Source organism: Pterocles gutturalis, unplaced genomic scaffold, assembly GCF_000699245.1.
Source record: "Pterocles gutturalis isolate BGI_N339 unplaced genomic scaffold, ASM69924v1 scaffold977, whole genome shotgun sequence".
NCBI classification, from domain to species: Eukaryota; Metazoa; Chordata; class Aves; order Pterocliformes; family Pteroclidae; genus Pterocles; species Pterocles gutturalis.
Genome location: NW_010114985.1, coordinates 37610 through 65332, shown reverse-complemented (window position 1 = coordinate 65332; position 27723 = coordinate 37610). Strand labels below are relative to the sequence as shown.

At 38.4% G+C, this 27723-nt stretch overlaps 1 protein-coding gene across 1 annotated transcript; it reads left to right on the top strand.

The window, feature by feature from the left end:
- Positions 1 to 25647, top strand: LOC104462857 (histone deacetylase 4-like). The gene is made up of 5 exons (XM_010074991.1): positions 1 to 100; positions 378 to 511; positions 9493 to 9577; positions 14735 to 14888; positions 24215 to 25647. The coding sequence occupies exons 1-5, from the start codon at positions 1 to 3 to the stop codon at positions 24252 to 24254; spliced, it is 513 nt and encodes a 170-aa protein (XP_010073293.1). The 3' UTR covers positions 24255 to 25647.
- Positions 25648 to 27723: the final 2076 nt, after the last annotated feature.

Below are 27723 nucleotides of genomic sequence, written 5' to 3'. Positions count from 1 at the left end.
ATGAGTGACCAGGGTTATGTCAGATCACTAAAGAACATGGGTGTGTGTTACATTGATGTACAATCAGGAGGGGAATCCAGGGTGATAATGGTTAATGATGGTAAGAAGAGAGAGAGCCTCACAATTCAACTTATCTCCAGCTATTAGGGATCAGCATGAGGTCCATTATCTCACATCTGCCTCATACAAAATTCCATATACCTAACTCCAAAGCATCTGGTGTGGGCCATAGTCAGAAACAGGATACTGGACTAAATATATCCCATGCTCCCTGTGCAATATGCATGAGCTTTCTACATTCTCATGCAGCAGATGTGAAATATGCCAGTTATATCTGTTCTGCTTTAATTATTTTCACTGTTGTATTTGAATACTAGGTTTTGGTCACCTAACCAAGCAACTGCTGAAGCTAGCAGATGGCCGTGTTGTGCTGGCACTGGAGGGAGGACATGACCTTACTGCCATCTGTGATGCATCTGAAGCCTGTATAAACGCCCTGTTAGGAAATGAGGTAAAATATAAATCATAGTAGGTGGAGAGAATGATCCAAGTTTGCTGAAACTCCTATCTTTGATTTTCTTTTAATAACAATGGCATCAGTCTTTTTTTCATTTTGTATAAAAACCATGCAATTTCAACATGTCTTAGAAATGAGCAGACCTCAGATGAGCTGGTTTGGACTTCTAAATTAGATGATTAAACAAATCCTTTAGTGTTTGCCTAAATTATTCACAGTTCTGAGTAAGATTTAATACCTCAAAATTGCATTTGGTGACGTGTTGAATACCAGACTTAACATCATTGGTAGTCACTGATGTGCATATCATCTATCAGGATCTGACTTTCAAGACAACTATCATGTAACAAAAATGGCTTTTACAAGGAATCTGTTACTCTTAGGAGCTGGATATTGCAAAGGCACATTTTTTGCGGTATTTTGAGACTTCAACTGGCATGTGAAAGAACATATTTCAGAGGCTTTTGAAATTAAATAACATTAATAAAAATATGTCCAAGACTTAAAAAATGGGGTTTTTTAAGTTGTAAATGAAGATTCATGTTGATCTGTGTGTAATTTAAATGGACCATCCAAGATTTATCAAATACTGTACATGTTATTTAAAAAATTGTTGAGAGTGGACTGTCAGACAAAGTAAATATGAGTACATGCTATTTCTGTACACAAACACAAGATAAGCATTCATGTTGGTGGAAATTGTTCTGTTGTCTGCTAGAAAGTATCTTCCCTTCCATTTCAAGACTTAATACCTATGTTAATAATGTGAAGCAACATGCCATAGAAGGATTTTCTACATTTTCTTTTAAACCTTTGCTTTTCATCTTTGTGACCCATCAGAAAAAAGATCTTTATGCCTATTATTTTTTACATTATACATGCAAAGAACAAAGTGTTAGCTTTTTCAAAAATATTCTCAGAAATCTAGAAAAATAGACATGTCCACAAAAAAAAAAGAAATCTCATTGATATTCTCTGTCATCATCTTCCCTGTGGTGGTATCTTATGTCATCAGTCACTTTTCATAGCCCTTCTAAATCCATTTACGAAAACTGCCTTGTTTTTTTTTAACACTATATCACACCCAACTATTTCTGCTGTCACTGACTAGCCATTATCCGAGGAAATATACCAATTGTGAGAAAAAGGAATGAGATAAGTGCACTGGAACAGAGACTTTCTTCCATGTTGTTTTAGAGTACTTCGAGACTGCAAAATTAGATAAATTGTGAGCCTATCTGTTTGCAATATATAGCAAACCAAATGTCAGGAGAGACAAAAATTCAATAACTGAGAATGAAGACAAACATAACCATGCAGCCATTTTTAATCACTTGTAAAAGAACATGGTCATTAATAACTTGAAACATCTCATGCAATAAGCATTATTTCCATGTGCTCTTACTCACAACGTTGTCTTCAGGGACATGCATTAAATAGCCTGATGCAGCAGAATTTCAATGAGAAAATATGTTGTGGCTACAAAGGATGTTGTTACTGACACCACCACAAGAAACTGATGTTGGCTCAAAAGAATAAGTAAAGGTGTTGCCGAGGAGCAGACACTAATGAGGAAGTCTGATACCTAGTTAGCAGTTAGCAATGAGCACATCTGTTGACATCTATAGATTTATGGCAATCTACACCACATGGCCAGTAGCTTATACATTGCTTGATTTCAGCATAATATTCATGAACTTGTACAGCAAACCCCAAGCATGTTCCTGCCAAGGCCATTAAAAAAATATTTTTCTTTAAACAAACAATTATTGTAATTTGAGGATGTATTCTTCCTTGAGTGCAATTCTTTACAGGTGATTAATAGGATAATTATAAGTTATTATCTGCCCTTCACTTTTACAAATAAAAGTAGTGCAACCCCAGTTTAAAAACATTGGCAAGATGAACTTCAGTTTCTAAACACTACACATGTAATTGAACTTAAATTAGAAAGGTTGGGAAAGGCCTTTATAAGGTACTCTGCAGTTTGTCAGATGTATTTATTCATGTGCTGAGGATTAGAATTTATAAACATTTTGCAGGGTTTTTTGAGAACTTTTTATTTTCTTTTGTTGTTTTTGGCCAGGACTTGTCAATACAGAAATTCACTGCTTCATGTGTTCTATTACCAGAAGAATAACATTTTAAAAAAAGAGTAACTGTAAAACTAGCCACCACTTCCAACTTTCATGGAGAGCTGGTCTGATAGGTAGAGGTAACATCAAACTTACAAGTGAAAAATGCTTTCTTTTCTTAAGTTTTCTCTGAAAACCAAGAAGGAAAACAAGTTAACATCCAAAATAGATGTATTTTGCTCTTAGTTATATGTGGCCCATAGCACAGTGATCTGTTTAGCAAGATAACTTTTTACTCTTCTCTTAATCAATGCAAGTGGAGCCACTAGGAAAAGAATACACTATCAAGTTAATCTTTTTTAAATAATTTGAGCATGGCACAGGAAATTCCTGCATACATTTGTTGATTTTGAAGACTAACCAAAAAAACTATTAAAAAGGTCTCTTTTTCTTGGAAGAGTTCTGATTTTAAATGAGCTACCAGCCCCATCTATGTGTGGTCAAGACTTCTGAACTTCTCTGCAGAAGTACTTTTGAACAATAATTTCAAATTTTGACAGAAACACAAATAGGATTATAATTGTCAGTTTTCTCTGTTTGGAGGTACTTTTATTGTTAATTGTTTCTTTCTAAGACCCAGTTCCCTAAACAAAGTTGCCTAAAGCCTTTTTAGGTACTGTGGGGTCTCTGGGACATCAGCATAGGACTGGTAGATCTAATGCAGAACTTAGAGGAGATCCACACCCTTTCTGAGCAGCAACTGGAAATCAGGCAAGACACCCTATAGCATCTGAAATGTCTCTATCTGGTTTGGTTATGTGAATCCCTCATTAAATGATAAGAAAACTAAAAAGGAAATTATAGAAGTAAAGGTAAGGATAAATTTTATGAAGATAAAATTGTTAATTAGAAGGTTTACATATAAAATTACTTTTAAAAAAAAGTTCTCACGATCTCAAGTTTTCTTGTCCTTGTTTCTGTGTACAAGCAGAAAATTTCCATGTCACTTTGAGAAAAATCTATTTGACCATTTGCAGAGCTACTTAGGAGCACTGCAGGTTATCTCCTTGGAAGGAAATCTTCCTAAAAGGTGAGAAGAGATTAAGCAGCTGGATTCCCTTGAAATCCAAAATGAAAACATGGAAATCCTTCTGGAAGGTAAAAAGGCAGGATGAACATCAGTTGCTTTAAAATATCCCTGAATTTTCTCATCATGATTTGAGAACTTGTCCATTAAAAGAGCATCTGTCAAAACAAAGGAAATGATGGATTCAGATAATTAGAAAAGAGATGTTGCTTTTAAACCTATGCAATTCAGAGATGAAGATATACTTTTGTGCTTAAAATTCTATTTTTTCATTTATTTTGATGTTCTTTAAATTATTCTACAGTTTTTCACATAGTGGTTGGATAGTTTCAAATACTTATTTTTAAAGCACACAGAAATACATGTTAACTCAACTAAGAAAACCATTAAATGTTAAGATTTGTATGTTATTCCAAGAAGTGTGCAAAAATTGTGTTGAATAATGAGATTTTTCCCCAAAATCTTTGTCATGGAGAATGGAAATTCCATTCTACTTTGTCCATCCTAGCTTCAGTGAAAGAAAAACCTTCTATGCTATGCCTTTCGGTGCCAGGTGGTGGTCAGTAAGGCTGCTCTATATGTGAAAGGATGGTTTATGGTTTCTTTCCTCCACATTACTTTTGAAGAGGCACTACTTAGATTTGAAAAGCCCTCTGGGATAAGCTTTCCTGAGTTCAGTATCCTAAATCCTACAGCTTATTTCCAACATAACTGCATTCAGTTGGGGTTTCTTCTGCAGCCAGAGAGAATAAGGAAGGATTCCTTCAAGAAAAAGACTTTTTGAGTCAAAACCTAAGGATCTAGGTCCCCCCTCATCCCATCCCTTTTCAAGCAGCTAGGTGGAATATTTCCATGGGACCTAGAAGTCTGTCTAACGTCATGGTCCCTCTGATCTGTCTACAGGTTTGGGCAATGTCTTTTAGCTCTATGTGGTACAGCAGTCTCCCGCGATCTGTAACAAGTGATAATTAGTCGCAGATGGGGTCATGCTCTTCTTTGCATAGAGGAAACAGAGAAGTGTGGTCCACAGTGTGCTCTGCCCAGCAGGACCCTGCAACAAAAGCACACAGAGGATGCATGTCTGCTCTCATTGACTGTGACGGCCAAGGCTGAATTTGGCCCTAAGTGCAAAAACATTTATAAGTGACTAAATTTAACATCTTCTAGTAAATATTCTTCTGGCTTGAATTTCAGTCTGAAGCAGAATTTGACAAAACATTGTGATTGGTTGGCTCCCAAGCATGCTTGAAAACTTATACTGTACAATTTTCTTGCAGAGTGTGAATTATGTGCTTCTTTCTTGCAATCTGTTGAGCTGGCATTTAGGAGGAGATGGTAATTTAAGTGGAAAGCTCATACTCTGCAGCTTTCTTGCTGATGATGAAAAGTTGGCACTTTCTCCTTTGTGGAATTCAGTGTGAATCTGGGGCTGCTTGCCAGATAGGCAGTGAGCTCTGCCAAGAGAGCCTGGGCTGCGTTAAAAGGGGTTATTTGCCAGAACAGGTAAGCATTTCTCTCTCCAAAATGGAAATATTAATGGAAGTGAATATGGCCTGAGATCAATTTTAAATTGCATGGTAAACTTGGTCACAATCTCACATCCGCATTGTTAATCTGAGTCTAATACTAGAAAATAATTAACACTGAGTCTAAGACACCTGTCAACTGCTGCTTACATAAACCCAGAGTCCAGAAATTGGGCCAGAAACAGAATTAGATGGAGCAGGAAACTGGAGCAACATATATGCCAGAGGTCAGCATGGTGACATCAAAGTCCACAATGTGGGCAGTGCTAGTCAGGAAGTGGTTTGGCCAAGGAAACAGAGAATATTCTGATTCCAAAGTTATATATTTCCAAGACACCTCTTGGTTTTTGGGAACTAGTAGGTGCTAATGACCCTTTGTGCCTTTGAATCTATTCCCTACTGAAAACTGACTCCTTCAGGTGCCACACTGTAACAGTGGATCACAAAAATACCTGCCTAAAGTGCTTATATATAAACAGAAAGTGCATAAACTTTGAGAAGGTTGCTAATATGAGAAAACAGAGGACCTGTGATAGCTTTGAACTTAGTCATCTGTAGTCATAGGCAACTCTAACAGCAACAAAGCCCAATCTTGGTGCTGATATGCTTCTTGCAGAGTTTATCCAGGAAAGGGTGGTTGTAGTGCTTCCTCCTGCAGCCTAGGAATCCCTGAGGAACCTGTCTGCCTTCTCGCCTTCCTCTGCTTCTGTCAGGACTCTCCATGCTCCTTACCTCATGCTTGCAATTGCTTCACTTTTCAGTAATCTCTAACTGCACTCTGCAACAATATTCACTGAAGTTAATCTTGGTGCTTTAATACATAACATTGCTAAGGACAGTACAGATATTGCTCAATTTTATAGATTTTCTAGCTCAGTACAGACTGCTGTAGTTTCAGATTCTCTCCACATTCCCAAGGATCATTTCAGATCACCTTCTGGGCACATGAAATTTCCATTGTTAATTCCTTCTTCAAACATTTGTTGATATGCTTCTGGCAGACTTTGGCAACCCAAGTGATTTTTGCCCATTTACATTGTTTTTCCTACTTTAAAAATGATTAGTGGACACAGTTTTGACTTTCATCTGCTACTTTGAGCATAAAAGCCCAATTCAGCCATGTAAAAACTTTGAAAATGTGACCCTTTGTGTCTGGTCCAAACTGTCTCTCCAGTGGTTTGGTTATTTCTGTGCTGTCATGAGCTGTTCTTCTCTGAACGATTTCTTTTCTATCTGTTCTTTTCAGCTTCCTTTCTATTAGCCTCCAGATTCAGTAGACTTCATGAACTGAATGCCAATAAGTGTAGGAGGGAAGGTGATGGTGCCATATATGCGAGGTGGAGAGTGATTTCTTTTGTTCACTGTTGGGTCTAACTGCTGATATTTTCCAGGGACACCTCTACGTCTATATAGTTGTATCCAACCAGGGGATAGCTGCCAACAGAAACCATTCTTTCAAATGCAGACAACCTCATTTCAGAGTGTATAGAAACAGCTTCTATAACCCACTGGCTTTATTTCTGCGGTGTTTTAGTAATAGTACTGCATTTGGTCTGAATAGGGTATATGATGTAATGAACTTACTTCTGGAGCCTGATAAGGTTTCCCTGCTACGGGAGGTGAATCAAGCTCTGCCTGGCTATCCCTAAGGGTGAGGAGGCAGAACAGCTTCAAAGCAGAAGCTGAACTTGGTATACAACATTAATGTTTTGTGGAAAAAATTGTTAAGGAAATGATAAATGATCAAGCATGACTATTATATTCACATCACATGCAGATCCATTAGTAGAGCTAACAGAGTAATTATTGGGATAATATAGAGTAATAAATTAGATAATTGTTGGATGTTTGACCCTTTTACTTTTCTTTAATGATTCATCAGCTTACCCTGATTTCTAAAAACACATCTGTAACTTCTAAATATTCATCTTATATGTCTAGATATTCAGATGCAGCCTAGTTGTTAAAAAAATTATTTCTGCACTGAGAAATATAGAGGTGTCATTGATATATTAGAAAAAATCAAGACCTTTTTTTGCTTCTGCAAAAATCCAGCTCTGAAGAATCAACAAAATATTCACCTTTTAATAGGAAATCTCCTCTAACTATCTCTACACCTGTTGCTCTCAGTTCAATAATTTGTACAATAGGTCTGCAGAAAGACCCTCAAGGTACTCAAAGGGCAAAGCAAGACACAGCTCACATCTTGCAGTCTGGCAATTCCATACCTTGCACTATTATTCCTACTGTTATGGCCTGGAACTATTTTGTCCTACTTCAGGGGAGTGAATTGGTCATCAAAACCTTAGGAATTAGGTAATTGTCAAAAGAGAACCTTAAGCTCCTGGTTTTTTCCCTTTCTGTGTTCCTGTACCCAGTACAACCAAACAGAACTTCAATATTTTGTCCTCTTCCTGGCCAGATGATAGATTACTTTAAACAAAAAATAAGAAGTTATAAAGGAAAGTGCCTTTTACCTACATAACCCAAGGCATGGATTATTAAGATTATTGTATGGATTACTGTTCTAAAATCTGTGAAGCTTGATCTGTTGATGGGCATTTTCATAAATGTGTAGTTTTCCCCCAGGTACCTGCAAGAGTTACCAAACAGAGTAACCAATGAAGATCGTGAAGTAAATGTGTTTTAAAAACTGCAAATATATCTGTAAATATTATTTTTGTTGTAATTACTCTCTTTGTTCTAATCTGTGATACATCTTAGATAGCAACAATCTCTCTTTGCAGTTTGGCCTCTGCGGTAATGAAGCAGACTTTGGACCCAGTCAGGTCCTACCAGCACTTCTCTGCACGCTTGCTCACTGCGCAGAAAGGAATGATTTATGCTATTTGAAAACAAAACATAGTGCTATTGTTTCTAGCCACAAGGAAATCTTCCAGCTGCAATCCCATATGGGATTCTAAGCAAATAATGACATGAACAGCCCTATTAATTTTCGTTACCGAGATGCCAAAAGACTGGTGATATTTGCGATGTCTTTATCACTGACAGGCATTCACTGCTGATCATAATGGTAGGATCCCAGAAGTTCTGGGATTTGTAGCTGAGGTTGCTTAAAATAGCACTGCTAAGGGAGTATCTACACTGCAGTTACTTCCCACTTCGTGTACTTGGATCAAAGCTGATTTTATATAATTGGTGGATAGCAATGCAGTGGTAGCAACTCAGAGGACAATATGTGACGGCTACTGAACTATTAACATCACAGAGGAAGCTCCTTGGGTGGGCTTCACTTGACCTAGTTTAAAGTAGACCCAGACATGCTTAAGAAAGGAGTTTTGTCTGTAGTACAGATGTCTCCTGCCAATGATGGGCAAACTTCCTTATCTTTAGGGAAGAGAGAATCGTATTGATACTGCTCTTTCTTGTCCACCTTGGCATGTTTGCTACTCCTGTCTCCACAGGAAGCAGCCTCAACAGCCTATGTGGGGAAGCATCAAAACTGGCTGAACTCTAAGCATAGTTCAAGAAGAATAGAATTATTACGGTACAAGAAGAGGCATTTAACCCAAACAGTATTTTACCTTTTTTCTAGGAGAAAATGCATGGAAGGTGGACAAAAAAGCACATGTATATATCTATCAATTGCAAGGCAAAAATAACTGTGCAGTAACTGAAGACTTCCTTCTGCTAATTTACTATGATGCAGCCCTACTCAAAGAATATACAATTAAAAATGGCTAATTAAAATTAAGCTGACTCTATAAAAAACTTACTTAGAGAACTCTTACTGCTGATTTGCTTAACCATTTTTATCTACTACTTTATTTGAAATTAATTCAATGCTAGTAAAAGCAGCTGTGTTTTATGGTTTTCCCCTATAAATCTTAAAATGTGTGAGATGTTTAGATGTAATAACACCAGAAAAATAAAGATAATAGAGTGCACACTTCGGTTCCAGTGTGGCTTCAGCAAAGTTTTGTTTGGAGTGCCCAGCTGCGTACACAGACGCAGTGGAATTTGGTTTGTGAGGAACCTACAAAAATTACACAAATAACTAGGATTTTTTAAATGAATAATACACAGACATGCACCTGCTTCAGAGGCTCCATAGATTGGTCTTCCAGCCAATAGAAAAGCCCCTTGGAATTCAATTACATGGCTGAAAAACGGAAAACAAAATCATGGCTATACGTTTAGAACTGATATGAAAAAAATGTTAACCAGTTCTTGGGCTGTGCTTTTCCTGAGGATTAGATTGTTTCGGTTTGTTTTACTTCCCTGTGGCTTATTGAATATTTATATTACTCTGTTCTATTCTTGCAGCTGGATCCTCTCCCAGAAGATATTGTGCACCAAATCCCCAATATGAATGCAATAGCTTCTTTAAAAAAGACCACTGAAATTCAAAGTATGTTTCTCAGTTTGGGTTGCTGGGTTTGGGGTATTTTTTATTATTAATTAATGTCATAGACATTAAACTATTGTTTCAGAGAAAAGAACAGGCAAGTGTTTTATGTGTAAACCAACATGATGTGTCTAGTGTGTGTATATATATTTATATATATGTTTTTATTTTTATTTCTTTGACATCTTTTTTGTTTCTGCTATGTATTTAGCCCTGAAAAACATAACCCACTGAAATTATTTAGAACTTTCCAATTTCTGAATATTCGCAAATCTTTCCATTCCAGAGCAGCTTGGATGAAATAGGTCTTTGTCAATGAGGGACAGGAAGAGACAGGTAAATTAGAGCTCAAACAAATTGTTTCTTCAGATTCTCTTTGTGCAGCCTTTACAAGTTACTCACTTTGAGATATACAGGAATTTGAGATAAAGTTTAAAACCTCAAAATGGGCACTGATCCAAGGAACAATTCTAACAAATACAGGATTTTATTCTCTTTCTGGTGCAGAGGGTGCTTGATTGCTTCACATGTGTGCCCTGAACCCAACTCTTTACTACCTGGCTACTTTAGGGCATCTGCTCTAGTGTCACTGAAAAATTTTCTCTTTGCCATCAGTTTCCTTAATCCAACTGAGCATACTTTGCTTAAACTCTCTAATCTCCTGCTCTTTGCCAGTTTACCAAGGCAGTGGGAGCTTTTTGACTTCTACTGTTTGCTGGCTCCTTAACAATAACAAATGGATGACAAATGTTTTGCCTCATGTTAGATGAATCACAAATAATTGGTTTTCATCTGTATAAAATAAATGCAGTTTGTAAAAAGGACACCATGCATTATCCATTGATGATTCAGGAATTATCAATCTGATTTTAGTTGTAAAGTGACAGTTAAAATTCATTGTAGGTATATAAGTCATCCTTCATATCCAGTAGTCACCCAGGTATGCAAATGCTCTAAGTAAAGCAGCTGTCTATGATAAATCCCAGTAAGTCATTTTTGCTGGCAGGTATGTCCTAGGGCAGCTTATCTTCCTTATCATTCACTGTTAATGATCTCGAAGGCATCAGCAAGATAAGGAAATTAATGTACTATACAAGATAGAGCAGATTTGCAAATTATAATAATGACAGAAAGCTGCACACAGGCCACAGACGTGAAGAAAGAATATGCAAATCTGTTTGAAATAAGACATGCATTTAAGGAAAATTGATTTGAAACAAAAAAGGGTGAATTGGGAAAAAAAATATACTGGCTCCAGAAAAGCACAGTGTCTTACTAGAAATACATACAAATGATGGCAGTCCAGAAAATAGGAATGGATTTAGGAACAAATATATAGAGTGTGTCTAGAAACATAATTCAGAACTCTGCAGAGTGGCTTAACTTTGCTTGTTCAGAGCAAGCTTAGGTTTGAGAAGAACTGGTACAGTCATGGCAGACCTGTGGGCTGTTCTTCTGAAACCTTATGTGGGGCTTAAGTCTCACAAACTCAGGGTTTGGAGTTATTTATACACAATATTCTGTCTTTTCTTGCCGCTATTACATAAAAAATTATGCATGCCTCATTTTGTCTGGAGAGAGATCAAGTACTAGAAAGCAATATGCTTGGATGACAGAAAGGAGCATTGAGGAAGCTCAGTGCAGCTTTATGGAGGAAGCATATTTAGACTGAATTAAGAGAAGCAAGTACACATTGAATATTATAGGGAGTTACACAGGCTGAAAAGCATTGGGGTGTGGGGTAGCACCTTGAGAGATACTGAGAAAGCCTGATTTGTTTGGATCATTGCTTGCATGTCTATTGAGTATGTATTTCTGTGATCCAACTTTGATAATGAATATTATCAATATTTTAGACAAAAAAGTCACTCCTCTGTGTTTGCTGCAAAAAAAAAAAAAAAAAAAAATGAAGATACAATAGTTCCTCAGACAATATGAGGAAAAAACTTTTTTTGTAACTAGAATGGAATTTGTATAAATGTCTTGTTTGTGACAGTGATCCAAAGCTCCTTTGGAAATGTAATACATTTGGAAGTAGTAGTTCCCACACCCATCTAATATGCTGTTTCTAAAATATCCTGTTGTCTAGCTTGAATACCACCCCCAAACTGTTTTTTTCAAGCAAGCCATGGGACAACATGTCCAAATCTATCTGTGAAAGGCAATTACAAATGCCTGTAACAGTGACAGAAACATTCACTTTTTTTATTTCCTGGTAATAATCAGTACTCCTACAAATCTTTGAGGTAGACTTAAGCACATTTTCATGCTGAAAGCGAAAGCATACCTAGAAGACTGATTTGGTTTCATTGTTTGTTCTTGCACATCATGATTGCTCTTCAAATTTTGTATGAATGAAACCAGCAGTGTGCTTCATTCTTTCCCCTGAGTTCCAGCAAGTTCTTCTCAATGAGTGTAACAGGACTGGTAGAATTTCACATTCCAGCATAGCACAGTAGAAATGGCATTTTCAGAGATGTGAGCAGTTTGAGGCAGATGCTTTTTGAGCTCATTTAATTGTCAATCCACAGCATACCTAGGGCTTCTAACAAAACCCCTTTGCAGCTGCAGGCTGACTGCCTCTCCATTCCACAAGGCTTTGCCTGCAAACCTTTTGGTTGAGCACGCGTGTGAGCTCTGTATGTTTTATGCACAACATATGAATGTTGTTCTTTCTAAAAAGAAGCTTGCAAAGCTGTTCTGCTTACCACATGTGTTTGTAAGGTACAGCTTTCTGATTTGAAAGAAAAATCTATCATTTCTTTTCCACAAGCATCTTTGCATGAGGTACCCACTGCTACCTGGTTGCTATTCCTAATTGAGACTGCTTTAAAATTTCCTCCCACAAACCACAAACACCCTGCCATGTATTCCTCTTCTCCAAGACCCTCCACTGCAGCATAGGTGCTGCCACCTGCTTCCTGGCCTGACTCTGCTCTCCCTCTTTATTGCTCAAACCCCTCTTATAATACAATTCTAAATGCAGGGAAATAAGGAAAATCACCGATCGCTTGGGAGCAGAGGGCAGTTAAATGGGCACAGGGAGCCCACTAATATGCCTGAATTGGCCTTGAGTTTTAGTGTTACAAGAAAATCAGGACTCAGGGGGCAGCTGGTGTGCGAGCTTGTGTGTGAATGAACAAATGTGATGTAGCAATCTTCACTGATGCTGTTTTATTGTTGCTGCAGGAGAGCAACACAGTGGTAGCTGGGTACTAATATTTTATTTTATGAATAAGAGCCCTTGAAAACTCCAGCAGTGAACATGGGCTCATTTCTTTTATAGGCAAGAGTGGGTATTATTCCCATGCCAACAGATTTGATTTTCTTGCACATCTGTTTCTGCAACAAAAACCCCACCCACTCTGCAAACATTTAGCTCATAAATTATAGGGTTTGAATTGGGTGTATATTGCAAGGACTGACTTTTGCACATATGATCTGTGAGAACATTGTGGAATGCTCATATAACTTTTTTGTTTGTTTTTAGTGTATTTTTTAATGAAGAGAGAATATGGTCTCTGAGCACAGTAATATTAAAAAATATTTTTGCCTTGTTTTTATAAAATTTGCCAGGCTCCAATCATTGAGCCTACTGTTATGTACATAACTTTCTAGCTGTGTCTTTTGTGCTTTTGGAGCAGAGCCAACCTCCTAACACTTAATCTCAACTTTTTAGGATACTTAATACACTTTACATTTTATCCCCAGAAGGTCCCCGTTATATAAAGATTCTGCTAACTACTCAAACGTGCACACTATTAGAGTTCAAAGAAATACGCTGGCCATGCTTGCTGGTTGTTCTCGCAGATTGACTTGGGCTTTCATCTTGCAATGATAGTTTTGAATAAAGACATTTTCAGGCTTTATTGACAGCTGCTTTCTCACTGGAGGAAAAAGTTCATCTTTTGAAAAGCCTGAAACTGTGTTGAGAGCTCTGTTACCAGAGAGGGAGTTTTCAGCAGCTTTTGCGCAGCACAGGCAGCACCACCGCTGGCCTGGCCTCCCAGCTGTCAAAGCCTCCAGCTACCCTCCGGATAAGCACCTCGAACTCAGCCTGCTGCCCAGCTGCCAAAATCCTCCTTTTAGCCCTCGGAAAAGTCCCCTACTTGATCCACTCTCTTTCACAGCTGTTGAAACCCTCTGTCTAATTCCCAGATAAGTACCCTGACCCAACCTCTGCAGCAGCTGCTGGAAGCTTCTTGCTAAACACTGAATAAGCTCTGGTTCAGAGCTCTCAGTCTTCCCAAAGCTCCTAATTTCCAGGTGTCATCCACCTGGCAATTAGTGAGTGCTCAGTGGATTACCGCACTGTAAAAAATGCATATGTAAATTCTTACTTGTTCACCTGGTTACTGCTAATCAACATCTGTTTCTTAACGGCACTGCAGCACCAGCCCATTTTATATGTTGACAATGAGTCACCTGCCATTATTGCTTGCATTGCTCCAGAACCTTCTAACTGTCTCTTCTGTTGCAGGCAGAGAGCTGAGAATCCTCATGCTTTTAATCCATTGCTGTGTTTTTACACAGCAAACCAGAAAGCTCTATTCCTTATGATATCTGGCAGCTTTCCAGCAACAGCCAGTTCATATATGAAAGTTTTAAATAAATTATTGTTCTAGTATACGCCCTGAGGTTGGAGGAGAAAGAACATCCAGGACTAACAAACCTGATTGTTCTGGCAACATCACTTCAGTCCGAGCTGGCATTTCTGACTTTTTTCCTTTTCAAGACAGTGCTGTGTGAGCACTTTGTACAACGATGTTCATTTTTCTAGTCCTATTTGCTGTATATGTGTCAACTGTCTGCCATATCAGAGCTTCTAGATATTAACCCTGCCCTGAACTCCCTTCACCTTGTGTAGATAAAGCCAATAGCCTGTCTGACAGTATGAGTTCATTAGCCTGTGTGTTACTCCTCCAGTTTACTACCTTCTGGGGAAGGGTGTGACACAGCCCTTGGAATGAAAGAACTTTCCAACTTGGCATTCTTAAGTTCAGAAATATACCTCTTCACTGCAGTCTGAAATTTCAACTGTACTGCTTACACCACAGTGATTTTAAATTATAATCACCCAGTGTTGAACTGAGTGATTACTATGCTTGTACCACCATGCTAGCTAAAATTCCCATAAATTATGATGTGTGTTTTCCTTAGGCAAGTACTGGAAGTCGGTGGAGCCATACTCTGTGCCAGTGGATTGTGCTCTGGCTGAGTCTCAGAAACGAGAGAGGGAGGAGACAGAAACGGTGTCTGCTATGGCCTCTCTTTCAGTGGATGTTGAGCAGTGTATCCCTCAGGAAGGCAGCAGGTAAGCATATGCAATTGTTGCAGAGAACAAAGCTCTCACTCCAGTCAAGTGAGATGAAGACAGCTAGACCAAGGGTCGTTTCAAAATTATCCACTAATTGAGGTACCTGGAATTTTTCATCCCTGGATTTCAGTTCTCTCACTTGGCCACTGGAAGCAGAGGTATTCTGTGCTAACATGTATTTTTTTGGCATGTGTAATTCTTTACTAAGGTTCATGATTGGTTCAAGAACTTTAGTTTCTCCCCATGTCTAATACTCTCTACTACATAAAAAGTGCAATATCCACAGGAGGAAAATAAACATGATCAAGTATAACCATATTATTCTCATTGGAAGCTATTCAAACCTGTTTTAATTTTCTAGGAAGGCATTTAACACATGATCAGATAAATTTAATAAGGATGGACTTAAATAATTATTAAATGATATTAGACAGACATTAAAAGTTGCTTCCCTGGAAGCAATGGAACGGTGCCAGTATAAAACTTAAAGCAATCCTGACCAGGATTAGAGCCAACATGTTCTGTGTACCAAAGTGAAGGTACACCAGCAAAGGATGAGAACGCTTTTTTTTTTTCCCAGCTTGTCAGCTGCTTTTTATGTTGGTGAAGTTTGCTTTCAGTTTCACAAATTGAGAAAATGATACAGTAACTGCTATTGTGTTTTTTGCCAGTTAGAGATGAGAAAAAATTGATAGCCACTGAATATTGTGTCATCTACAAAATAGTATTTCTTCAAAGAGTCATTAGGAATCAGAAAAGCCACTGCAGAAGTTCTTGGAGATTCCTATTTATTAGTTTTAAAGACAAACTTTCCTGGCCTTCACCAGTAGAGGAAGATCCAAAATGCAGTGGAACCATTCGGTTTCCATCTCACAGCGAAAACAGGGGAGGGAGGAGGAAAGGGGAAAAAAAGCCTTATAAGGAGACTCGTCAGCTCCCTGTGGGCTGTGGAGCCGAGCTGTGTAACAACAGGAGAGAAAGGAGGGAGCTGTGGGTAGGCAGAGTGGTGGTGGGAGTGGAGCCAGAAGGATCCATGGCTCCTGCATCGTGATAGCTACTTGTTTGATTCAGTTTTTGCCTCCTGTGTTGGCTCTTTTAATCAAATCTGAACTGATAGGCAGCCTGGGGAATAGTGCAGTGCTAAAAGCTACAGATGTGTTTGGCAGTGAACGTGTCTCAAAACAGTGGGAGCACTCATCTGTCAATGGCTTAACAGACATGGCTCAAAGGGACACACAGGGAGCAGAGCTAGCTAGTAAAGTTCGTAGTGTTTACATAATTACCTTTCCAATTGCAATTATATTTTAATATGTTATGGTTATTTTTGTGCTATTATTATTGCAAACAAATACATAAAAGCTTAAGGAAGAATCCAGTGACTACCAGAAGATGTATTTTAGATTTGTGGGAGTGCTAATTAGTGCTCAGCAAAGGAATGATGTAAGGTTTGTCATACAAATTTGTGACAGTTACGAGACACTACTGCTAGCCAAGGACAGAAAAGTGTGCATAGCTCTGAACTAGAAAGAATTTTAGTTAAAGTGTTGGAACTAATGCAGTTAAACAAAGCAAAATTTTAAATTGTCTGAAAAAGAGTATAGTTAATTTTGTGTATGTTTGTATTGCTCAGAATAACCAAGAATTGTGGGTTTTATGCATCTCCCCTCACTTAAAGCTACAGCCATTGAGAGCAACTGCTGATCCTACATGACTTTAACAAAATAACCCTTTGACTAACACTGCACTTAATTATTGTGTTTACTACCTACCTACTGATAACCTGTGACAGTTTCCACCCATTCTGAAAACCGAATTTCAGAGCAGAGCTGAGAGAAACAGAAAAAAACCTGATGCACTGAAATGTATTCATGTGGCTGCCAGATTCATTACACTTCATCAGTTCTGGACTCTTATAGGGACGAATCCATCATGATTAATTGTTCTGTGGAAAAATGGCTTCGCTTGAAATATCTTCTGTGGTGCTGCAGAGATTTTTCAGCAGCACAAAGAAGACCTATGCATGCAAGCACTCCTAAGCCTGTTTCCACATTTGTAACCCACAAAGAAGTCACCCAAAGCCAGACTGCCATCAGACAGTGACAAGACAACATAAGTGCTGTCCCACTGGGCCAAAATTGATAGTTAGGTTTTCTCAGGCTTTGGGACATCATTCTCTTTGTTTTCTTCCTACTGAATGTAAGGAGGAATATGGAATAAAAAACAGTCACCCTGAAGGTCTGATTTTGAGGGCCCTCTGAGCTGTGTGGAGAGCTGAGAAGACCCGGCTGCATTTTGAGCATGAATGAAGGTCCAGCAGGGGATCATAAATCCAGGGACTGATTCGACATTGCACACTCTGGTTTCATGCCAGTATAACTTCATTAATGTCAATAAAACATGCCATTAATTTCAAAGGCACATACCAACACAAACTACAGTAATGTAGTGATGAATCCAACTTCGCTTTTTCACATTTGTTATGCTTGTTGCAATTAAGGACCAAGTATGCAGTGCTCCTTCTCCAGCCCCTTTTTGTGACAAGCAACAGGGCTGCAGGGACGTGAGGAGCTGTCTGGGCTTTCAAGCCCTCTTGATAAGACCACCGTAGATTCACCTCTCCTCCCCACATGGTAGATGGGGGCCACCTCCTGAAGACCTGTTTAAAGTCTTTGCATTGAGTGTTTGTTTGGGAAAATTGGTTGTGACAGATAGGACAGCATCAGAGCAGAAAGCGCCGTGGCTGACAGGGCAGCCTGAACAGTTCCTTCATTATGCCAGGAGATTATTCACTTTCTCTTAATTCCCACCATGATCAGTCAAGCTGATAATTCTGGCCTGCGTCTCTAACCCTGTTTCACTGCATTAATGGTAGACATCCTGTTGACTTCAGCTTTGGATGGTCAGGCCTCCAGATGAAGAGAGCAGTAGCAAGAGTCTCTTTGTGGGAAACTCTTGCCAGTTATGTTGGAGGATATATTGGTGTTTGGAGTGAGATGACTCACTTTAAACTCAGATTTTGGGTAAAGTGGCTATTTTCCTGGCCAACTCATATCTGACTCATTTACCACCAATGAATAAAGGATAAGATGCTCCTGGCTAAGACCCATCTTAAGTATTTCTCTGTCTTTCTTCTCTCTTTCTTTCTTTTCTTCAAGTGACAGTGCCGATTATTTTTTATTTGATTTTTCTGCGGCAGGCTAAATGAAGAAAACCGTGAAAAGCTGCTATGTTTTTGGTGTTTTACTTTACTAAAGCACAACTCTGCATTTTAAGATCCAACTGAAACTTGATTATAGACTTCAGAAGAGAACAGATATAGAAAGAAAGAGTTTGTGGATAGGAAAGAAAACATGATGCTAACACAGATTTAAATACAGATACAATTAAAGGGACAGGCATGCCCTGTAAGATATTTCTAACTACCATAAAATTTGTGTGCTGATAACTGCTTATTCCTTATGTTATTACAGATTTAGATGATTAGAATTTTGCTTTGGCCAGACAATCCATTCAGAAATCATGCTATGAAAATATTCAGTACAGTGCTCTTCCTGATATATTGGAGCTTCTGTACATTTCTTCTTAAAATGGTAAAATAAAAGGGTGTGTAGGGAGATCTCTTGCACTTACTATTTTTACAGCAAACAGTAAATCTTGAGAATTACATTGATCAGAATTTGACTTAATGGCCCTCATTCATCTGAACATAGATTTTACTTAAATGGAAATGAAAACAAAGTGTAATATTTAGACATCATTCTTAGCATTACAGAGCTACCAATTGCAGTTTCAGTCACACTGCATTATGTTGCATACATTATATTATATACTAGAGCAACTGATTGAATCATGACGTACAGCTAGCCACCATCTAAGGTCACTTGCTATGTTTGTATATGAAGTCGTAAAGCTTGACTTAGCATTTCACTGTTTGGGTATCTACCTCAGCTGTGCTCAGCCTTATCTTTCCCACCATCCTCTCACCCACCAGTAGTGGGTGCGTAAGGAAGAGAACCAGGAGCAGAGAAGTTTTAGAACCAGCCTTGCCCTGGTGAGTTGGAAGATCTCAACAGCTGTATCTGACCCATCCTGTGTAAAAGCCTCCAGGATACCTGCCAGGCATTACTTTTTCAAAGCTCTTTTTGCTTACACCTTTGACACTCAGGTAGTGAATTCCACAGCCTCATCATGCATTGCACTTCTCTTTCTTTGCTCTAAACATATTAATGGATAAATTCACTGGGAACCCCATAGTTCTTGAATTGTGAGAAATAAAAGAAGCTCTTCTCTTACTCATAGTCTCTGCCACATTTCTGGTTTTAAACGGTTCAGCTCTCTCAAGACTCCATATTCCTCCTGGTATGAAAATAATTCCTATTTCTGATGATTCTTGCCCCCCTCTGTGCCTTTTGTAGTTTTCTCTGAGAAGGAGTAAGAACTGCATGGAAGACTCCAGGTGCTGGGCACAACATGGATTTACACAGTAGTTTAATGTTGGGGAATTTTTCTTTCTGTTGCTCTCTGCTCTTCTACCATTAACTCCAAGCTCTCAGTCACAGCCATCACTGTGTATAAACAGTGACAGCTGTCCTCCCCCATGTTTTGTGTATTGTGTGTTAGTTTGTCTTTGTTTACCTTCTTTTCCACTCAGAAATGGTGTTATGGGGCTTAGAACTGACTAGTATCTGTAATTTGTCATCAGCAAACGTCACCTAAATCTGCTGGTAGTCTGACAAGTCTTTTTGCGACACTCTGGAGAATCCTCCCGTGGTGAAAATTCACCAACACTATTATCCGTTTCTTACTTCTGATGGATTGTTAATCTATAAGAAGACATTCTCTCATAACCTAAGTTCCTCAAAGCATTTGGATAAAATTGTTGGAAGTCTTTCTTTGTACAGAGGTATCACTTGATACCTTTTCCTTTATTTCCTTCAGAAACTTCTAATAAATTTGTAAGACTTGATTTCTCTGTAAGTGTTGAGATGTAACTCTTACACAAATTACTATTATCTAAATGCTTGCTAACTTTATCACTGGTTATAGTTGCTATCAATTTTCACATACAGGCTTACTGTATCTCCTGTAGTTTCCAAAAGGGGAATTGCATTTCTTACCTTCTCTGCCTCTGGTGTGAATGCTGAGTTAAGCAGTAAAATATGCTCAAGAATTATTTCTTCAGCAACGTCATAATTGCATTCTCCTGGAACTCAGTGGCCAAATATTATCTCCTCCTAGCAATTTGGCGATGTTGTATATATCAGTTTGTTCTAGTGCTGATTCAGTTTCAGATAGTTCATCTGCAAATAATAAAATCTCCCTGACACTTCCCTAGTGAATACAGATATAAATAGTTCATTTTGCTTTTGCGATCTACCTTCCTTGATGCTCCTTTTATGCTTTGATCATTTCTTCTGATGTATTTGAAAGATCTTTTTATTACTAGTTTTTATGCCTTTAACATGTTGCTCTTCATACTGTCCTTTTTTGGGGAGCTGCATTTAACTTACAAGAATTTATGCTTTATTTAATTTGCCGTATTTGTATATTACTTCCTCTTTTGAGAGTATACATGTAGTTACGTTACTCTGCTCTTGAACTATGATGGCTTTTACTTTTAGTTCCTTTTTCTTTGATCCATGCAAAGACCATTTTTACTAGGATATACACTTATTCAGGATCTCTTATATGATGTCTTTAGACACTCCAAAGCATCTCCATGGTATAGAAATTTACCTCTTTTTTCCTAGCTCTCTGCTACCAGAGTATTACTTTTCAATTACAATGATCTTCCCTGAGACAGCTGAGTTAAATTAGGAACAGACTATGGCATAAAACAGCCATACCATGCCAGAAAATCTATCTTCTGTTCAGCAGTTTTTGTGACTTGGAAACATACCTTGAATTTTTATTTTTATGTGTGTGATGATGCAGCTATGAGGAATCTCTGTAGTCCTAATTTAAAAAATAAAGTAAGAGAAACATTTGCCTTTTTGGATGATGTACAGGGGTTTTCTATATTCTTAAATATTAACTTTTTTTTAAGTGTATATATGAACTATTTTAAATAATATTCTCCTAAAAAATGTGATTGCCATTTATTCTCAACTGCCACAGAACAATACTTGGGATGTCACATGTTTTGCCAGATGTTATCCATATGGTAGGATTTTTGCCTCATCTATTTATTTTGTTTTAATTTTTAAATAGAATCATTTTGTTCAGCACTAACTGCAAAGAGACTATTTCATTCTGCCATAGTGTGAATTGCACATAGAGAGAGCTACAGGTGAGCACTCTATCCAGCACAGCAAAATAAGCAGACGGAATGCAAGAGGGCTCTGGTCCTAGGAACTTGCAGTTTAAATGAGACACAGTTAAGCCTTAATGAAAAATCACTATTGTGGTTCTACAATCATTGTAGTCCTAATCGGTGTTTTTCTGGATCTATGGCCCACACAGAATCAGACTGGGTCAGACCCAACCTTGCAGCTGCATCTCTGAGGAACAAGACAAAGCATACAATATACAGTGGGATTTTTCACCCGTTTTATGTCTTTATGCCAACTTCTTATTGGCTATAGGAAGACCGACTGAACTGATGTAACTAACAGTGATGTAATTGAGATAACATAGATTTGACCTGTCAGTCTCTGCGCCACTTTTTTTTTTTTTGAGAACTTTTGATTTTAGCAGAATGAGTACATATTAGTTCACTACTCAGTGTTATGTGACTACAGTGTTTTACTCTCTGTACTAAGTTCCGTAAAACTATTGGCTCTCACACAAAACTCTGGCCTAAGCTGTTATCCCATAAAAATGTATGCTTTTAATGATAAGCCACTGGATAGATCCAGTGACTTCTCTGACACTGATAAAAGGAAGTTAAAGCACTCGCATAAGTCTTCAAAAGGAGACTAGAGGATACTGTGAGAGCAACCATGCTGAGAGACAACAGCTGGATTCACCAGGGCACCCTAACCTCTGCTCCATTTCCAAAAAGGGCCTTGCATCTGGCACTTGCATTTAAAAATTTGTGTTAGTGCTTAGGCTCTGGCTGACGCAGATATCGGCGTACTGTTAGAATACATTGGTATATATTGGAATATAGCACTCGAGGTCAGTTCTGGCACTCAGAAACACCCTCATCAGTGAAAAATTGCCCAGAACTAAAACCCTGAAGAAGATTATCTCTCAGCTGTACGATGGTCATGACAATGTCATTCCCAGAAGCCAAATATATGTGAACAGACTGTTGCATGTATCACTTCCCCAGCTTCTTGTAAGTAACCCAAATTCCCACTTTCAATTCCAGATTTCCAGAGCTCCCCTCTTTGCTGCTCTGCCAATCTCCAATTGAAATCTATTGACAACTACTTCTTCTCATTCATTCACCTACCCACAGCAGAACCTAAAAACCAAGCTGTAATCTGCTTTCAAATTATTCTTTTCCCAGACAACCCCATAAATCCTGGATTTTTAACAAGGGTTTGTTGCACTTTTTTGTTATGCCAGAGGACATGCAAAAGCAGCAGGAGAAAGTGGAAGTGTGTGGTCAGCCCAACAGCAACATGCAGCATTAGGATGAATTCTCCACATGGTGCATGATCCTTTATCACACCTGAGGACGTCAGCAGAGGGCTGGGCTCTATCCCAGCCTGGCTGCTACTGTGCGGTCTTTGCTGCAAGCCAGAACAATGCAAGGGAGGGGGGAAAGAGAAGACAGTGATGATCTCAGTAATTTTTGAAAGACGTCTTATTAAACATTTTTATGCATATCTTGGTAAGATCACCAGGCTTTTATTGCCTGTGTAAAGGGAGCTCTGTCCTGCTGCACCTGAACGTGGGCAGTGAAGTGCTCCAACCACAGCACTGCCCCATCTGAAGTGGCCTCTGCTGCAGCTTTGCCTCAAATCCTGCTTCATCTTGCCTCTCAGAAATGAGGGAGCTGCAGTGGTTACTGTATGTAGGAAACATTCTCCACCGTGTGGTGAGGAACAAAAGATTTGAGATTTATAGATTAATAATCTTTAGGGTCAGAAACCCTTTGGAAAGTCATTAGGCTGAAAAACATCTTCTTTTTCATATATCATTCATCTGATATATTTTTCAACATGCTAGCTGTGGTCATTCCAAATCACAAAGGAATAACCTGTATAAAATAATTTAAAGACATACTGCTGAATTTTTCATTGGGAAGGACTTTAATAAACTCCAGATTCATTTAAAATTCTCTGGCTTCCTTGCTGAATAAACTACCAAAGCCCATGCAAGCACCCGTTAATTACTTTTTTTTTTCCATGGGATCTCATGAGTTTGTACTTTCTGAGGGATGTTTTACAGAAGCCAGTTATTTTACTGGCTTGCAAGATTTAACTGGTAAACCTCTCTTTTATTTATTAATTTGCATTTACTTCTTGCTCTCCCCTCATTTCAAAATTGCTTGAAGTGACTATTTTAAGGAGGTTTTTGAGCTCATTTGTAACATGGTATTCTGCCACACTGAGGTGGAAAATGGTTTATGTCCAAATTCTTATGCCCTTCAATAGTGAAGTCTCACTGTGACCTCAGAAGCTTCCCATTTTATAATTGCTAGCATAATCCTCAGGTACCGTAGCTTGTTGATGCAAGGAATTATGACACTTTACACCAGCTCAACATATGTCCCCACTGGTTTTTTTACTGGATGTCATCTTGCCTAAACTGGATATTTCCCAGAGGCTTTCAAATAATAGATAAACATATAGTCTGATTTTGTATTATTAATAGACACCTTCTATATGACCGTGATCTGCTGACCATCAGAATTTGGTCTCAGAAGTTGCAGGCAGGCAATGCATTTGTGGAAGCACAGAATCAAAAATCAGAGGACTGAGGAAGAACCCCAGAAAAAACACTGCTAACTACTTGGCTACTAGGGAATTATTCTGCATTAATGGTGTGGGTGAAAAATGGTGTGAAAAAGTAAATGCATGTATTTTTACTTGCAAAAGCTTGTAAAATAAAAGTATCACAGCTTTTTTTTCATGAAATTATTTGACTCGCTTGACACAAAGCATGTACAGTTTTGGACAAAAAGTTATAAAATATTCTGACATATTTTAATATAAACAGGAACATTTTCAGTGATTGCTTGGATCTAAAATGTTTTTCCACTTGACATTTGTTTATACTTCCTAGGAAAGAAACTCTATTTATGGATAACTGAATAACACAAATAAACATCAGAGAGAGCTGAAAAATCAGCTTTGATTATGCATGAAAATCTACAATGTCATTGTGTACTCTTGTGCCGTATTCTGATTGCCTGTTTATTTTTACAGAGCTGCTGGCGAGCCCATGGAAGAAGAGCCAGCCCTGTGAAGTGCCAAGTCATTCCTGATATTTCCTGTGGGTGACATCATTGTGTATCCCCCCAAAGCACCCTCAGACATGTCTTGTCTGCTGCTTGGGTGGCACAGATCAGATGGAACATAAACACTGGGCACAAAACTCTGAATAGCAGCTTCACTTGTTCTTTGGATGGACTTGAAAGGGCCCTAAAGATTCCTTAAATGTAACCGCTACAATTCTAGAGTTACAGTAAAACGGGCTTGGGAGAAGGAGCCTAGAGCATGCTTTTTATATGCTGTGTGACCCACTCAGCAACATAAATTGTGAAATAGAGTATTATGAAATTCTACATGATAAATTATAGATACAAGAGTTGCAACAGCCAGGAAAGTACTTGATAAACTCCATGAATCACTTTCTGACACTTTTTACTGGGTAATTTTTTTCATACTGTGTTAAATTATTAATAGAATTTGTTTCCTTTGCTCTGTGTAATGAAAAAAAGAAAAAAAAAACCCTTTATGTGACATTTTTTAACCCCCTGTAATGAGTTCTTAGCTGAATAAGTGAAAGGTGTGTAAATTACAATGAGGGATTTTAGCTAAAGGGAAAACACTTAGTATTGTACTATAAATCCCCTGAAGTACTGTGCTTGGTGGGGCTTTATTTTCTTTTCCCTTTTCCCAGCCATCACTCCCCATTTCATGTGATCTTTTCTATTGTAAAAACACATTCACGATTCTCTAAAACAAGCGATCTTCTGCCTTTAAAAAAAAAGTGCTGTACCCTCCGTAGTTGACAGTAGCTCTCACCAGATGTGCAGCAGAGATCAAGTAGTCTTTGAAAAATGGATGGCTTTTGAAATGTGTTTTTAGTTTGTTCCGAAATGTTTCTGCGTTCTGACTCTAAGAGCAGTGATCTTCAGTGACTGCGTGCAGCTCATTTCTGAAGCTCAGGTGTTTCTCTGGAGGTTGTGTTGGGGGTGTTATTTTACAGGTCATCATGTGCATACAAACTGATTCTTTTATGTAGTCCTGCACCAAGAGAACTGATGTTGCTTAAGAAGCTTCAAAGGGTTTAAGCTTTATTTTAGATCCCCAAAGTGCAGCAAGATCTCCCTGCAACGTGACTTTAGCGGTTTAATTTCATGTTTGAGAACGTAACATAGAGTTGTGCCTTTCGCTGATAATGAACGCTTAAACTGTTACACGTGTTGCCTTACTGTCACAGAAAGAGATAGAGCATGTATGTAAGACTACTTCAAATGAACAAAACTCTGCTACAGCAACTTTTATTTTGTTTACAACTTTCTTGCCTCATGAACCCTGGGAGATACCTTGAAGTATTCGGCTTGCAGCATTTGATAGCTTGCTCAGCTTTTAAAGCAAGTGATGTTCATTTTATATATTTTCCAAACTCAAAAGATATATTAAAGCCATAAGTGAAGACTGTCATGCTTTTTATTCTGAAATCTGAAAGGAACCTTAATTAAAACAAGATTTTGGGGAAGGCCATGATATGAAAGATATGGAACAATATGGTTTGAGTTATAGCCAGACTCAAACCTGTAAATCAAAGATGAAAGATTTCACTCAAATAGAATTATATAATTCTCTTTTGTTATGCAGTCAGACTATATCTTTCATGCATTTGGGTTTGTTTACGATTAGCATTTTAATTTTAAAGACTTTTATTACTTATACAAAAGCTCTCTGCTGCAAGTTAGAAATCTGAGGCATGCTTTGAAAAGGGAAATCTAAAAAAGGAATGTCATTTCCTATAATGTGAAGTAAACTTTTATTCTGAAAGGCTTACTCTAAAATGGATGTATGCCCCTCAGAAAGTGAAAAAAAAATTCTACCCCCCATTTACAAGCCAAAATCATGCTCATTTTAGTAATGCAAAGGGTCCCAGCAGGCTAAATTAACTCCTGGTGTAAGCGACCTTGCTTGACTTTGGGCTGTTCTGAAGGGGTTGTTCACGTGACTACAGCAATCAAGGAGTTCATCCTGTGTTTTCAGCAGACTTGTGATGGCAAACTTGCTTGCCGTTGACTGCAATTTTCTTGTGGTCATCAAAGAAGTTTCCCTTCAAGGAAACTAAGGACCATAGCTGATGAGTTGAGTCATTTGTAGAGCTTTTCACATTTGGAAATAATGGCTGCAAAATGGTAAGATCAGTTTAAAATTAACCCACAAATGCAGAATCTGCTTGTGTCCTTAGCTTGCATGCAGTTGAATTTGAATTGCAGCCTGAAATGTAAGTTACAAACTTTACCAATTCTGGGGTGGAAATCAGCTAAAGCTGTCCTTTGTAACTGAAAATGCTTTTAAAATGCCAGAATAATTTAAATTAAACCATATGATAAACTCACACTTATGCATTTGTACAGGCATACTCCCAGACAGACATTTAGACATGCTATTGGATAAAGTTAGGATCATTTGGATTAGCAAATGTGCAAATAAATTGCACACAGATTGTGTCCAGAACTCTGTTCTCACTGAAGTCAATGGCAAAATCCTCTTTGATTTCAATGGGAGATGGATCAGGCCCTGCTTTTTTTTTTTTTCTTTTACGTCCAGAACACCATTACTTTTTGATTATGTCATTACAAGGCACCGTACAGCCCTCTGGGAAATGGTTGAGGCTTATGGTGAATATCAACACTTCCTTCAAAGCAGACCTGGGCTTTCTGAGAGGGCAGTTTCACTTGCTGCTGTTTTCTTCTCACAGTATTTTTTTATTACCATCAATAGCTCCCCATGGATTACAGTTAAAATGTCTCTCAGCAATTTTAGACATACTTCCAGGGAAATGTTCACACAGACACTCTTAAAAATGCCCAATTTTAGCTGGATTCAACAACAAATTCCAACAAGTTCAGAAAGATGCACATATTGCGTGTTTCTCTGCTTCTAATGTCCAAACTCAGAGGCTTAGGAGCTGTTTTTGAAGAGGTGTAACAGTTTCATGTCTCCCATGGACCTCAGCTTGGGCTAGTGAGATTGACACCTATGAAAATTAAGTACCAGATATTTCAAGCTGTCTGCCAAAATATCTACATCTGAGCTTAGATTACTTCTAAAAATTAGCTGAAGTGGATAAGCAAGGTGGAGGGGTGGGGTGGAGTGGTAAGTGGTGGTTTCTGTGAGTGATTCCATGGAGAAGGTGAAGCTGAGGAGGTGGCAGAGAACCCTCTGAGCCAGGGTGACCCTCTGCCTGGTGCTGGTGGCACAGGGGCTGCAGGCAAGTGAGGGCACATCCCACAGCACTCTCATCACAGGCTGCCATTGCCTTTGAAGGGAATCCTTGCCTTGCAGGGGAGGAGTGCAGAAATTTGCACTCTGCCTCTGCATTAAGGTGTCCTTAAGCCACTAACTTCCAGAGTAAGAGATGCCTCAGCAGCAGGTACCACTAACGTGCTTGCTCCAGTTCATATTCTTCCCTAGTGTTAAGGACTAGACATTAAGCTCAGTGGGGTTTTTCTTGTATTCTT

Bases quoted from the DNA above. Each gene is read 5' to 3' on its own strand.
- LOC104462857 (XM_010074991.1), top strand. From the start codon at position 1: ATGAGTGACCAGGGTTATGTCAGATCACTAAAGAACATGGGTGTGTGT. The intron at 101-377 runs GTAAGAAGAGAG...TTTGAATACTAG, and splicing joins GGTGATAATGGTTAATGATG to GTTTTGGTCACCTAACCAAG. The intron at 512-9,492 runs GTAAAATATAAA...CTATTCTTGCAG, and splicing joins ACGCCCTGTTAGGAAATGAG to CTGGATCCTCTCCCAGAAGA.